This window comes from Entelurus aequoreus, linkage group LG14 (genome assembly GCF_033978785.1).
Source record: "Entelurus aequoreus isolate RoL-2023_Sb linkage group LG14, RoL_Eaeq_v1.1, whole genome shotgun sequence".
Classification (NCBI taxonomy): Eukaryota; Metazoa; Chordata; class Actinopteri; order Syngnathiformes; family Syngnathidae; genus Entelurus; species Entelurus aequoreus.
In genome coordinates this window covers 43270673-43286567 of record NC_084744.1, presented here as the reverse complement: position 1 = coordinate 43286567, position 15895 = coordinate 43270673, and the positions used below count along the sequence as shown (strand labels likewise).

The 15895-nt window shown below is 42.5% G+C and overlaps 1 protein-coding gene across 7 annotated transcripts in view; it reads right to left on the bottom strand.

Moving 5' to 3' along the window:
• Positions 1 to 89: 89 nt before the first annotated feature.
• osbpl6 (oxysterol binding protein-like 6) overlaps positions 90 to 15895 on the bottom strand; it is an 83819-nt gene continuing 68013 nt past the window's right edge. For 5 of the 7 annotated variants that reach the window (XM_062069937.1, XM_062069939.1, XM_062069943.1 and 2 more), the window contains 4 exons: positions 11362 to 11506; positions 11168 to 11294; positions 10978 to 11100; positions 91 to 2108 (listed from right to left, as the gene is read on the bottom strand). In XM_062069937.1, the coding sequence (XP_061925921.1) occupies positions 1997 to 2108; positions 10978 to 11100; positions 11168 to 11294; positions 11362 to 11506 (507 nt within the window). In that variant the 3' untranslated portion in view covers positions 91 to 1996. Of the gene's footprint in view, positions 2109 to 10977; positions 11101 to 11167; positions 11295 to 11361; positions 11507 to 15895 lie in introns of all 7 variants that reach the window. The other 2 variants (XM_062069941.1, XM_062069938.1) reach the window with 1 other exon arrangement.

Sequence of the window (15895 nt, the reverse complement as noted above, 5' to 3'; positions counted from 1 at the left end):
TGCCGTTGTGTCCTTGGGCAAGACACTTTACCCACCCACACTGGTTTAAATGTAACTTAGATATTGGGTTTCACTATGTAAAAGTGCTTTGAGTCACTAGAGAAAAGCGCTATATAAATATAATTCACTTCACTTTTTAGTTAAGAGCTGCGTCAGAACTGATTAAGCCTGTAAGTTGAAGTCATTAAATCAAAAGCAACATATTCAAATCCCCAGCCTTGTCAGAAGACACAAACAGTTGGGTGAATAAACCACTCACTGGATGTCCTGTTTTATTAGTACAAGCACTATGTTGCAGGAGTGTACAGTGTGGATGGAAAGATATGTACTTGGTTTAAATTGCACTTTTTAAGAAGGTACCATCAGCTGATGCGCTCCACAAGATGAACAAAGTCCGAATGAGAAGACGGAACCTTTCTGTAAGGCATCTGCAACAATCATTGGCAGGCTACACATGCATGGACTTTTTTTGTTTTGGGTGAGAGCTTATAGATGGTCCGTCGTTTCCAGACTTCTTCTTCTGCGTGTTTATATTTACACTTGTGACCAGGCTGTCTTTAGGTTGGAGGAAGGGTCAAAACTGTCCCGACATGTCAGGTAAGACGTTCAGCTTTATCTTCTCGTTGCAGGTGCAGAGTGTGTGTTGTTATGAAATGCAGAACCTTTTACCAGCAGTGTGTGTCAATAATAAACACAGTAAGGCACAGCAAGTGAAACAGATGTTTGTTGTGTGGTGAAGAAGTAGAAATATGCCAGCAAAGCATATTAACATGTGTTTCTTTGTTTAGAATTGTTTTTGTTTTTTTATGGCTGCCCCTTATTTTGGTGAGTGTGTGGGAAAATACACTGACAGTAATGAAGCTGTAATTTCAAATCATTGTTCAGCATTAACAATAAGAATCAGACTCCTGCACTTTCTTACACTGACCAGCAGGTGGCTCTGCTGTCCCAGGATGGAGTAGCTGCCTGAACGCAACATGCACTTTATGGACTAAAGTATTAAGACAACGCTTTTTATCAGGTAATCAGGAGTCGTAGTTGCTTCATTTCACTAAATCAACGCTTCCAACAAACTTCCAGTGCAGTGTAGACCTTTTTAGTCTTTCGTGGAACAACTCAAGCCCAGAACAAAGATTGCAATCCAGCCCATCCATCCATCCATTTTCTACTGATTGTCCCTTTCGGGGACGCGGGGGGTGCTGGAGCCTATCTCAGCTGCATTTGGGCGGAAGGCAGGGTACACCCTGGACAAGTCGCCACCTCATCGCAGCAATCCAGACCATCTCTAAGTCAAGGTGTGTAACGTCTGTCCTTAAAAACGCCTTTTCCAGGGTTAGGTGCTCCATATATTCTCACCTTTGCTGTCGTTCCCATGATATTTGTGTATACTTGTTGACTTTGGACAGAATTTGAAGAATCTGAAATTGCACAGATAGATTACTTGCTGCTTTGCTCTTTGTACTAAAAGTTGCTGGAGTGAGTTTCCCTGCAGTCTAGCAAAGTATGTCCACTCTGTACGGACGGAGCGGCTGCCAGTTGGGCCTTGAACCAGTTCCTAAGACTGATTGAACTGCTGCTTTTACCAGCGTGGTGTTGTCTGTGCGAGTTACAACATACAACATGATGAGTTTTGACGCGTTCCTCGTATTAAAAGGCAAAAATAAAATCTGCCAAGATATTTTATAAAAATACCTATTTTTCCTCTACAACATGAATGCTATATTAAATATGGCCGGATGCCAGTGAGCGCTTCTCTAAACATGCATGTTACTGGAGTCAAGATGACAGAATGCTAACTGCGAGTGTCCGTTTAAGGCAAAGGACCGACTCAGGAGTCATGAAAGTAGCTGAGAGAAGACCTACAAGGGACTTGCCCCGACAACCTGGCTTCCGCAAGCACAATGAAGGTGATCCTTGACGAGAACATCAGCAGGCGTTCCTCTTCACACGTTGGTGCTGAGGTAAAGACGCGACAAAGGGAGTGAAGGGCGTGTTGCTACCACAGGCTGACTGTAGCTTCCATGTTGATGAAGCCGGGGGTTTTGCGCAGCTCCCAGTACATGTTGTTGGAGACCCATCGCTCCCTGCGATTTGCATCAACCACTTTCCTGAAAGAAAACAATGACACTCTTTTTTTTAAGACGGTGATGTAATTGAAGTCCGATATGTGCACTGCAAAATGTCAGTGTTCAAAAACAAGAAAAAAAAACACAAAAATGAGGGGTATTTTATTTGAGCTAAGCAAAATTATCTGCCAATAGAACAGGAACATTTGGCTTGTCAAGACTTTCCAAAACAAGTGAAATTAGCTAACCTCAATGAACCCAAAAATACCTTAAAATAAGTATATTCTCACCAATAACAAGTGCACTTTTCTTGGTAGAAAAAAAAATTAGACCTTTTTGCTCAATATGTTGAAAAATATTCTTAAATTAAGTAAATGCTAGTGCCATTATCTTGACATAATGATATGCGCTCGGCATCATGATTTTTTTTTTCATGCTTGAAGTAAGAAATTATTACTTTAAAAAGTAGTTTTATACTTGTGAGTGTTAATGACACCGCTTTGCAACACTTGATATTCTAGTTTCAAGCATGTTTTTTATAGGTCATAAAATCTCAGCAACAATCTGTAATATCTTACTGAGATCATTTAGGATCAAAACCCTTAAAACAAGTAAAACACTCTAACATAAAATCTGCTTAGTGAGAAGAATGATCTTATTAGACAGAAAATAAGCAAATATCACCCTTATTTGAGATATTTAATCTTACTTAGATTTCAGTTTTTACAGTGTGATTAAAGGTGATGTATGAATACTATTATCTGCTGGCCAGTCTGCAGCATATGTGAATTTTCTAGGAACTAATTTTAGTGACTCAGTCTAGTCACACCTCCAAGGGCGACTTGATTCTTCCCATTCACTCCTGTTACGTGATGGTGGCGTCATTGTGACGCTGATGCCAGAACCTTAACAATGCTGCAGTCAGAAAGGAACTACATCATTATTCCAGGGAATATCAGCAGGAGTGGTGAATAACCCCCCCCCCCCCCCCCCCCCCCCACCCCCCCCTAGTTTTAGAAGGTCTGCTAATAATGTGAGTCTTACAGCATGATTGGCGTACTTGCACTACGCCAATCATGCTGTGACCGCACTGATTAACGCCACACTCTGTCATTCCTTCCGTAGTCGAGTCATGAAATAACAAGAATGCGATCGCTCCTTACTCGTTGAAGGGGTCCCATGATGACTTTCCTCTTTTCTGACTAATCTAATCTTGTCATGTGCGGACATAAATGCTGGCTTTTTTGGATCTGCAATGTTGCCTGCCAAACCCATATGCTGTTTATGAAGTTTATTTTCGACTGGGACTGTTGACAAAATAGCGGTGATGTTCATTCTCAATATTTATATTTAACAGTGTACATCTACAAAAGATGCATTTTGTTACTTCTGGGGATAGAGAAGTGGAAAAGTTCATTTTCAATCTGAGAATGCCTCCACAAACAAACCGTTTGCAGATAGACTCAGACTGTGCAGTAAAATTTACATCATAACATATCCAATACATATTATTTTAAACACAAAAAAGTGTGTTACATGTACGGTAGGAAGGGGATTCATCATGGTTTACCTGACACATGAAACGTGACAAATTGGGAAGGGTGTACTATCCAATTTAGCGGCCATGTGGCAGGCAGTAGAGTGTTAAATATCTTAAAGGCCCCGGTAGAATGGAAAAACAAGTTGCCTCTATCTTGAAGCTATTATCATATATATATACATATATGTATGTATGTATGTATGCATGGATGGATGGATGGATGGATGTATTGATTGATTGATAACCACGAAAGACTTACAAAGTTTGGGACTAGTTTGGGACTAAATACATGTGATCAAAATAGTATCAATAAGGCCTGAGTGATATGGCACAAAAAATTAAAAAAAATAATCTATTTACTATTTTTTCAGATTTTTTTCCCCCTGCTTTCAAAAGAAACCATTAAATACCAATGACAGAGATAATTCAAAACAAGTTTATCTTTAATTTGATCAAAAGCTAGTAGTAGACACTGACTGCATACCCTGCATCTTACTCACATTTAAATAATGTTCTTTTTAGACCAGATATATATGTGTAATGTTTATGGAATGCATTTCAAAGAGGTAATTTAAGAGCTTCCTCTGGGAAGCAATACTTCTGTCTTGAATAAAATACTTCTGTTAACAAAACTGTAATAATGCACGATGCATTAAAGACGATGGCTCACCCATTGCAAAACCTGCCAAAAGAAAGTTTAAAGGGTTTTAATATGTCCATTATGGTGCAGCTTTACACGACAAAGTAAAGGTATGACATCATAATAGAGTTAGAGCATGTTTACTTGTAGTCAATAGCTAAATGTTGAGTCAGTTCAGTGTTAACAAACAGCAACAGGTATTCCTGTCAAGGGCTTCATTTAACATGAGAAATTCTTCCTGTCTGTCTTGAATAAACTACAGGCATTGTATGTAAGTTAATATAGCAAGTTTAAAACACTAACATAACATGAGGAGCCTGTAGAATAACAACACTACCATATGACATCTAATTATGTACATTCCAGTTGTTAACATGGCATAGAATAAATAATTAATAATAAATAAATGGGCATTGATGACAATAACACTTGAGTACTCACATGAGTAACATTATCCCCAGTGGGATCAATAAAGCTAATCTTAGATTTATAATAATATAAATATCATCTATTTATCAATAATTATACTTTATGTTTGTATTTTTTATTTTGTACTGTTATAATAATGTTATACGTTGATTACTGTTATTTCTGACAGGAATGAATAACACATCAAAGTCTTTAAACTGTAAATTTATGCATTTTATGTTGTGAAATTACTCAATGCATACCGTATTTTACGGACTATAAGGCGCACTTAAAATCCTTTTTTCCCCCTCAAAACTCGACAGTGTGCCTTTATAACCCGGTGCGCCTAATGTACGGAATAATTCTGGTTTTGCTTACCGACCTTGAATCAATTTTATTTGGTACATGGTGAAATGATAAGTGTGACCCGTAGATGGCAGTCACACATAAGAGATACGTGTAGACTGCACTATGATGGCAATATGACTCAAGTAAACAACACCAACATTTTATATCTAGCATTGAAAATATAGAACATTACACACGGCGCTGAAAAATCCATCAAAATGTTTTAGTAGGACTTTGGTAAGATATGAAGCCACACCGCTTGATGGATTGTCGGTGCATTAAACATACAAGTATTATTATGGTGTGTGTATAAGGTAAGACATATTATCTAGGTCCAAGATGGCGGCGCTTCAAGGCAGCAGCTTCTTGCGAGCGCTCCTGGAAGTGTAGACAGATTTGGCAAAAATACCCCTCAATTCAGTCAACAACAACAGCGTGTTCACTCCGTGATCCCTTACGACCGACTTACGATTCTGGATGTGGAGAGATCGGGCCATTTTGGGCTGAAAGTTGCATGTACGGTGGACCTACTCGCTAGCTTGGGAATTCTTCGCGAGCTACATCCAGCAGTGGCCTTTGAAGCAGCGGCGTCCACTACCAGCGGAGACCGTCAACGAAAGAGACGTAAGCGGTGCGCTCGGAAGCAGAAGCGGGGGTGTCGGGCGGGGCTAACAACAAAGCTAAAGGCGTTGTTGTTAGCGGGGCTAACGAAAAAGCTAAATGCTAATCCACAAAGAAGCGCTAATAAGGAGTCTCTTAAGCTAGAACAAGCCAGCGCCAGGCTGGATAATCCCTGCACACATAGCAATTCTCTTAGAATAATATATAACTCACATAATGTTTTTTCTGCGTCAGAGGTGGACATGCATTTTACTGAGGTGGCAAACAATCTAAAAATTCCTGTCATATCAATTCCTAGATATGGTCGAAATTATTTAAAGTGCACTACGCACAATAAACGTAAAATTATTAATATTGCTACTACGGATACTTTCAACAAAAACTCCTCAAAACAGCCCACTACCTATAATATGGGCTTTTTAAACATAAGGTCATTGTCTTCCAAAACTTTATTAGTTAATGAAGTCATTAGAGACAACAATCTTGATGTCGTTGGTCTAGCAGAGACCTGGCTCAAACCAGACAAATTTTTTGCGCTGGGTGAGGCGTCTCCTCCTGGCTATACGGGAACACATATTGCCCGTCCCATTAAAAGGGGTGGGGGTGTTGCACTAATATACAACAAAAACTTTAGCCTTACCTCGGACCTAAATAATAAATATAACTCGTTTGAGGTGCTTACTGTGAGGTTTGTCACACCGCTGCCTCTGCACCTGGCTGTCATCTACCGCCCCCCAGGGCCCTATTCGGACTTTATCAATGAATTTTCAGAGTTCGTTGCTGATCTAGTGACACACGCCGACAATATAATCATAATGGGAGACTTTAACATCCATATGAATACCCCATCGGACCCTCCATGTGTGGCGCTCCAGACTATAATTGATAGCTGTGGTCTTACACAAATAATAAATGAACCCACGCATCGCAACGGTAATACGATAGATCTAGTGCTTGTCAGGGGTGTCACCACCTCTAAAGTTACGATACTCCCGTACACTAAAGTAATGTCCGATCATTACCTTATAAAATTTGAAGTTCTGACTCATTGTCAACAAACTAATAATAATAATAATAATAACTACTATAGCAGCCGCAACATTAATGCTGCCACAACGACGACTCTTACTGACCTACTGCCTTCGGTAATGGCACCATTCCCAAATTATGTGGGCTCTATTGATAACCTCACTAACAGCTTTAACGACGCCCTGCGCGACACCATTGATAGTGTAGCACCGCTAAAGCTAAAAAGGGCCCCTAAAAGGCGTACCCCATGGTTTACAGAAGAAACTAAAGCCCAGAAATTATCATGTAGAAAGCTGGAACGCAAATGGCGTGCGACTAAACTTGAGGTTTTCCATCAAGCATGGAGTGATAGTTTAATAACTTATAAACGCATGCTTACCTCAGCTAAAGCTAAATATTACTCAAATCTCATCCACCTCAACAAAAATGATCCTATATTTTTGTTTAGTACAGTAGCATCGCTAACCCAACAAGGGACTCCTCCCAGTAGCTCCACCCACTCAGCAGATGACTTTATGAATTTCTTTAATAAGAAAATTGAAGTCATTAGAAAAGAGATTAAAGACAATGCATCTCAGCTACAACTGGGTTCTATTAACACAGATACGACTGTATATACGACGGACACTGCCCTCCAAAATAGTTTCTCCCTCTTTGATGAAATAACATTGGAGGAATTGTTAAAATGTGTAAATGGGACAAAACAAACAACATGTTTACTTGACCCAATTCCTGGGAAACTTATCAAGGAGCTTTTTGTTTTATTAGGTCCATCAGTGTTAAATATTATAAACTTATCACTTTCCTCTGGTACTGTTCCCCTAGCATTCAAAAAAGCGGTTATTCATCCTCTACTCAAAAGACCTAACCTCGATCCTGACCTCATGGCGGTGTCCCACCTTCCGTTTATCTCGAAAATCCTCGAAAAAATTGTCGCACAGCAGCTAAATGAACACTTAGCGTCTAACAATCTCTGTGAACCTTTTCAATCCGGTTTCAGGGCAAATCACTCTACGGAGACAGCCCTTGCAAAAATGACTAATGATCTATTGCTAACGATGGATTCTGATGCGTCATCTATGTTGCTGCTTCTTGATCTTAGCGCCGCTTTCGATACTGTTGATCATAATATTTTATTAGAGCGTATCAAAACGCGTATTGGGATGTCAGACTTAGCCTTGTCTTGGTTTAACTCTTATCTTACTGACAGGATGCAGTGTGTCTCCCATAACAATGTGACCTCGGACTATGTTAAGGTAACGTGCGGAGTTCCCCAGGGTTCGGTTCTTGGCCCTGCACTCTTTAGTATTTACATGCTGCCGCTAGGTGACATCATACGCAAATACGGTGTTAGCTTTCACTGTTATGCTGATGACACCCAACTCTACATGCCCCTAAAGCTGACCAACACGCCGGATTGTAGTCAGCTGGAGGCGTGTCTTAATGAAATTAAACAATGGATGTCCGCTAACTTTTTGCAACTCAACGCTAAGAAAACGGAAATGCTGATTATCGGTCCTGCTCAACACCGACATCTATTTAATAATACCACCTTAACATTTGACAACCAAACAATTAAACAAGGCGACTCGGTAAAGAATCTAGGTATTATCTTCGACCCAACTCTCTCGTTTGAGTCACACATTAAGAGTGTTACTAAAACGGCCTTCTTTCATCTCCGTAATATCGCTAAAATTCGTTCCATTTTGTCCACAAGCGATGCCGAGATCATTATCCATGCGTTCGTTACATCTCGTCTCGATTACTGTAACGTTTTATTTTCGGGCCTCCCTATGTCTAGCATTAAAAGATTACAGATGGTACAAAATGCGGCTGCTAGACTTTTGACAAAAACAAGAAAGTTTGATCATATTACGCCTATACTGGCTCACTTGCACTGGCTTCCTGTGCACCTAAGATGCGACTTTAAGGTTTTACTACTTACGTATAAAATACTACACGGTCAAGCTCCTGCCTATCTTGCCGATTGTATTGTACCATATGTCCCGGCAAGAAATCTGCGTTCAGAGAACTCCGGCTTATTAGTGATTCCCAGAGCCCAAAAAAAGTCTGCGGGCTATAGAGCGTTTTCTATTCAGGCTCCAATATTATGGAATGCCCTCCCGGTAAAAGTTAGAGATGCTACCTCAGTAGAAGCATTTAAGTCTCATCTTAAAACACATTTGTATACTCTAGCCTTTAAATAGACTCCCTTTTTAGACCAGTTGATCTGCCGTTTCTTTTCTTTTCTTTTCTACTCTGCTCCGGGGTGGACCGCTAGCCTGTTCATCGGATGGGGACATCTCTACGCTGCTGACCCGTCTCCGCTCGGGATGGTTCCTGCTGGCCCCACCATGGACTGGACTTTCGCTGATGTGTTGGACTTTCACAATATTATGTCAGACCCACTCGACATCCACTGCTTTCGGTCTCCCCTAGAGGGGGGAGGTTACCCACATATGCGGTCCTCTCCAAGGTTTCTCATAGTCATTCACATTGACGTCCCACTGGGGTGAGTTTTCCTAGCCCGTATGTGGGCTCTGTACCGAGGATGTCGTTGTGGCTTGTACAGCCCTTTGAGACACTTGTGATTTAGGGCTATATAAATAAACATTGATTGATTGATTGATTGATCTGGCGTTTTGTTTTGCAATATTATGCAAAAGCAACTTTTCTTACCTTCTGGTACCTGCTGATCTGCATAAATCCTGAAAAATTGCACGCGTCCGCCTTTGTAGTCTGTGCCGACACCGTAGTCGATAATCTTCTTATTTTTCTCTATCTTCTTGTTATGGGACACTCATCCTCCGCTGTTGCCATTTGTAATATAAAAGTAGTGTAAAGTTCTTACTTATATCTGTCAGTAAACTCGCCATGAAAGCGCTAAAACATACCGGTGTAGTGAGTTTACGTTATTCACCCAAGGAACTTTAGTTGTTAGAGAGTTCCGGTCGGACGGTTTTTCACGGCACGCATTCAGTTTGTTCCCTTGTTGTTGTTTCCAGGTGAGAAGATGCTGCTGTGTTATTGATTGAAGTAAAGTCTGAATGTCATTAAAACAGTTAGCGCCATCTTTTGACACTTGTTCCACTCCCGTCCTTGCACGCTACACTGCTACAACAAAGATGACGGAGAAAAGACCCTATCGAAGGTGAGCCACGTAAATAAGACCGCCCACAAAACGTCACATCCTGAAGCGATTGTCAGAAAGCAACTTGAAGATGATCTGTAAAACATCATCTATGCAACATTTTGACCAAAGAACCACCATTACATGTTATGTAGACCACAAGGAAGTATTTTACATTTAGAAAAGAATAATAATAATATGACCCCTTTAATGCGCCCTATAATACGGTGCGCCTAATAAATAAAAAAAGATGAAAAAAAATAGACCATTCATCGGCAGTGCGCCTTATAATCCGGTGCGCCCTATGGTCCGTAAAATACGGTAATTAACTTAGGAGTAGAGTTGCTACAATTACCGTAATTTCCGGACTATAAGCCGCTACTTTTTCCCCTCGTTCTGGTCCCTGCGGCTTATACAAGGGTGCGGCTTATTTACGGCCTGTTCTTCTCCGACACCGACGAAGAGGATTTCGGTGGTTTTAGTACGCAGGAGGAAGACGATGACACAATGATTAAAGACTGACTTTTCATATACCGGTAGGCTGGTTATTTTGATAACGTACAGGCGAGCACTTTGTATTACTTTGCACCGTTGTATTATTTGTACTCTGCACGAATGCTGTTCGCCATGTCAAAGATGTGAAAGTTTGATTGAATGATTGAAAGATTTATTGTTAATAAATAGGAAGCTTTGCGTTCCCAAACAGTCATCTCTGTCCCGACAATCCCCTCCGTGGTAGCAGGAACCCCTATATACTACGGTAATTACACATCAAAACCCTGCGGCTTATAGTCGGGTGCGGCTTATATATGGAGCAATCTGTATTTTCCCCTAAATTTAGCTGGTGCGGCTTATAGTCAGGTGCGGCTTATAGTCCGGAAATTACGGTATATATTTTGTTTGATAATAGCCTGAGTAATAATTATGGTTTCCCGATTATTTTGCAGTGACAAAATAATTGTGATGTTTTGGGGGGGCCAAGCACAGATTAAATTAAATTCAATACATTTCAGTGGGCGGGGCTGATTTGACGTACGAACCATGCTTGTAAGTTTAAGTACCACTAAAACATGAAAATACTAAAAAAAAATCAAAAAATCAAATCCCACAGCACCCTCGCTCACCAGCGACAACTTTTGTTTGCATGATAAAGACATGCCCTTTAATTAATACGATGGTGTGGCTACGCCCTTACCTGAAGAAGCAAGGCTCCTGTTTGACATTGTTCTCCTCATTCCACTTCCGCCTCGTCCTCTGCAGGTCTTCAATTCGCTGCTTCTCCAAAGCGGCAATCTCCAAGTTTCCTTCTTCTAGATGCCTGTGTGAACCAATAAGTTATGATGTTGTCCTGTTGGTCAGGATATATAGTCAGCAGGTCTTGTGACCTTTGATCGGGCCTGAATCGTGCATCAGTACGCGGGAGGACATCTTTTAACTCAGGACACAGCTCGTTTAGTTCGATGGCGAACCTGGTGAAGCCGTAGTACAGCTCGTAATCCGTAGGCATGGAGCCTAAAAGAGGACAAACATCAACATGAGATGGGTCTCTGTAGTAGTGGTGGCCCATCCAGCTGCCTACCTGGCCTCCAGATACATTTGGCAGAGGGAGGAACGCCGCAGTAAAGACCCTCATGCCATTTCCCAAATAGCCTGTGGATGACTTTCCCTTCTTGGTCCATGACAAATCCTTGGATCTCGTTCACGCTAGAACTCCAGTAGTTTCCCTAAAAGAAAAATTGTCCAGTATGAGCACTAGGGACGTACTATATATCGTTAGGATTTTATCGATATTCCTTATACCAATACTGATTATTAGCCATACACTTAACTATATCAAATATGTAATTTAGTGTAAACAAAGATCCGAAAACATGGTCAAATATTTATTTAACATTTCATACTAGTGAAGTATTTTCTTAACACTTGCCTTTTAGGCCTTAAAGGGGACCTATTATGCAAAACCAACTCTTCTTACCTATTGGTACCTGTTTTTGTGCATTTGAGATCTGCGTAAGTCAGGGAAATTTGAAGTCAAACCATGGAGGCATCGTGCAGATATTTATAAAACAATCTTGCCTTCCTTTAACTTCCTCCAAACGAGCCGTTTGGAATTAGTCAGTCTTGTGACGTTTTTCCTAAGTGTGACGTCATCGGATATCTCCATATATGGTTATATGCAAAATACGTTAAGGGTATCGCAACTGGCTCACCTTTACAGGTACTCGCCCCTGCACCATCTGTGAGCCTGTGGCCTTGCTCTCTTCATCTCTCCTTCCATCAAGGCACCGGCGGGACTCTGCATGGCAGGGACGTCCTCCTCCCTGAGCCAAAACTAAGCTTGACCGCATACCTCAACTGGACATGAGTTGGTTGGCATCAGCAGATTCTCAAATGGGCACCCCCCGTCATCAACGTTTCGTCGAATTAAGCCCATGACGCTTCGGAGGGGCTCGACGGCAGATCCAGCGTCCTGGATCTATCCCCGCTGAATGCCACCCAACTCTATGTCCCTAGTCCTTCAGTAGGTCGGCTCTGCCACCGCACCTTTCTTTGTAATCCCATTCTTTCCTTTCAGCTGCAGTTGGCCAGTTCACTCGTTCTTTCCGAACGCCTCCAGCACAAGTGTTCTGGCCATGCCGTCTGGTATCCTGAGTGACTTCCCTCTCACTGTGGTGCCTTGCTGCCTCCGTCACACCAGCGATGCTACTCCTGCCCCCATCTCCATCATGTGCCTGGAGATTCTGGGGACTGTGGTTTGTGTCCTGCCCCAGCCTCTCCTCCGTCTCACCAGGTTTCCCTGTGCGTTGCACATTACTTTCAGGTTGCATCTTGTGCATCTTGGTTTGGTGTATCTTGAGACCTTTCTCATTTTTGCGTATCTTCCCACATCTGCAGACCTGGGATAAATCGCTTAGCTGTTCCGTAGTCGATTGTCCGTCGTTGATGGTCATAACATTGGTCTGGCCTGTGGGTCGATCATCCTCCCCCGCTCTCGCCCGACCCCGGGGGTATCTTTTAATATACCTTTCCATAGCGATTGGTTTTGGGTTCCTCCTCACGGAGGGTGTGCTTTGGCCTGCCAAGCCTCCACACCCCTGCTCTAGTCTTTCCCAGATGTCAGCAGTCTTTCCTCGCTGTCACCGTTCTTCCTCGGTTGCCAACTTGTCTTTCCAAGTGGTCACTGGGTCTACCAGAGAAGAATATGCAAAATACGATAAGGGTATCGCAACTAGCTCACCTTTACAGGTACTCGCCCCTGCACCATCTGTGAGCCTGTGGCCTCGCTCTCTTCATCTCTCCTTCCATCAAGGCATCGGCGGGACTCTGCATGGCAGGGATGACCTCCTCCCTGAGCCAAAACTAAGCTTGACCGCATACCTCAACTGGACATGAGTTGGTTGGCATCAGCAGATTCTCAAATAGCAACCCCCGTCATCAACCTTTCGTCGAATTAAGCCCATGACGCTTCGGAGGGGCTCGACGGCAGATCCAGCGTCCTGAATCTATCCCCGCTGAATGCCACCCAACTATGTCCCTAGTCCTTCAGTAGGTCGGCTCTGCCACCGCACCTTTCTTTGTAATCCCATTCTTTCCTTTCAGCTGCAGTTGGTTGTTAAGTTTTACTCTAAGAGCTTTGTGCAAGTCCGCCATTGTAGTTCGAGTTGTATTCAATAAGTTTCTTATTTTTCTCCATCCTCTTGTTGTGGGGCAGACTGGCCCGTACATGCACATGCATCCTATGCTGTTGCCATTTCTAATACAAAGTATCAATCCATCAATGTTTACTTATATAGCCCTAAATCACGAGTGTCTCAAAGGGCTGCACAATCCACAACGACATCCTCGGCTCTGATCCCACATCAGGGCAAGGAAAAACTCAACCCATCGGGACAATGAGAAACCTTGGAGGGGACCGCAGATGCAATGGACGTCGAGTGGATCTAGCATAATATTGTGAGAGTCCAGTCCATAGTGGATCTAACATAATAGTGTGAGAATCCAGTCCATAGTGGATCTAACATAATAGTGAGAGTCCAGTCCATAGTGGATCTAACATAATAGTGAGAGAGTCCAGTCCAAAGTGGATCTAACATAATAGTGAGAGAGTCCAGTCCATAGTGGATCTAACATAATATTGTGAGAGTCCCGTCCATAGTGGATCTAACACAGACCTGGGCATTCTGCGGCCCCCGGGCCGCATCCGGCCCTTTGTACGTCCCTGTCCGGCCCGCGTGAGGCCAATCATAAATTACAAAATACATTTAAAAATGTATCTATTTCGAGTGTGCAATACAACGGTGCTGCTTTTGTTTTGAAAAGCGTTATTTGTATTACTTCCGTGTGGACGTATGCTCGTGCGCGCAGCGGCAATCACAAATTACAAAATACATTTTAAAAAACATCTATGTCGTGCGTGCAATACAACTGTGCTGCTTTTATTCTAAAAAGTGTTATTTATGGGCGTCCTGTGAGTGAAGGCGCATAGCGACAAGTGATGCCCGGTTATCCCCAAGACGCTAAAAAAAGAAAAGTTGATGACGAATGGCGTGTTTTCAACAAGACATGGACTGCCAAGTAAAGGTAAAGCAGTGTGCTTAATTTGTGGTACACAGGTTGCTGTGTTTAAAGAATATAGTGTAACGACCTGCTGAAGTTGATATTGTGTTCTTGAGTTGCGTAAATGAGGAGCGAGGATAGACGTGCGTGTGGAAGTTACGAGATAAGTTGAGCTGTGTTCGTATAGCTTGCTCAATAAAAGTTTAAAAAGAGCGTCAGACTTGGTGTGCACTTCTTTTGGACGCTACAATTGGTGGCAGAAGTAAAACTTTGCGCATACTGCACTGTTTGTGTGCTCAGTCGGCTACGTCATCGGGAGGTACGTGCCACGTGAGGAGCTCGCCGCAAAAAGAGAGAGAGAGAGAGAGAGAGAGAGAGAGAGAGAGAGAGAGAGAGAGAGAGAGAGAGAGAGAGAGAGAGAGAGAGAGAGAGAGAGAGAGAGAGAGAGAGAGAGAGAGAGAGAGAGAGAGAGAGAGAGAGAGAGAGAGAGAGAGAGAGAGAGAGAGAGAGAGAGAGAGAGAGAGAGAGAGAGAGAGAGAGAGAGAGAGAGAGAGAGAGAGAGAGAGAGAGAGAGAGAGAGAGAGAGAGAGAGTCTACAGGTGCAGCGCACGTTGCTTGCCATGGGGGAATTCCGCCCTCAATGAAGACTCCCAGGTTTGATGGCAAGGCGAACTGGGAGGCATTTCATCCCACTTCTGACATCAATTGTAGCGTCCAGAAGAAGTGCACACCAAGTCTGATGCTCTTTTTAAACTTTTATTGTGCAACTTATACTAACACAGCTCAACTTATCTCGTTCTTTCCACACGCGCGTCTATCCTCACTCCTCATTTCCGCAACAGCAACGCTTCCTCCTTCTTCGCCAATCACTTTACAGGCGTGCTACGTTCACAACAAAGAGGATGCAGGATAAAGTGACAGAAATTGAAATTTTTGTATTGTAATATACATCAGGAAGTGTTGTGTAAGAAAGTGTTAAAAATAAAACCATCAAAAGCCATCTGTTTTTGTATAAAGATAAGTTAGGTTAAATGAAAATATTATTATTATTATTATCTATCTTACGGTATATCAAAAATTATTTAAGCAAAATTTAATTGAAATATTGTCGGTGTGGCCCTCCAGCAGTGCTCGGGTTGCTCATGCGGCCCCCGGTAAAAATTAATTGCCCACCCCTGATCTAACATAATAGTGAGAGTCCAGTCCATAGTGGATCTAACATAATAGTGAGAGTCCAGTCCATAATGGTATTACATAATATTGGGAGAGTCCAGTCCATAGAGGATCTAACATAATAGTGAAAGTCCAGTCCATAGCGGGGCCAGCAGAAGACCATCCCGAGCGGAGACAGGTCAGCAGCGCAGAGACGTCCCCAACCGATGCACAGACGAGCGGTCCACCCCGGGTCCCGACTTTGGACAGCCAGCGCTTCATCCGTGGCCACCGAACACGAAACATAGTTCTAATTTACATCTGTTCGCCTTCCGCCGGAATGCAGCTGAGATAGGCTCCAGCACCCCCCGTGACCCAAAAGGGACAAGCGGTAGAAATTGGAT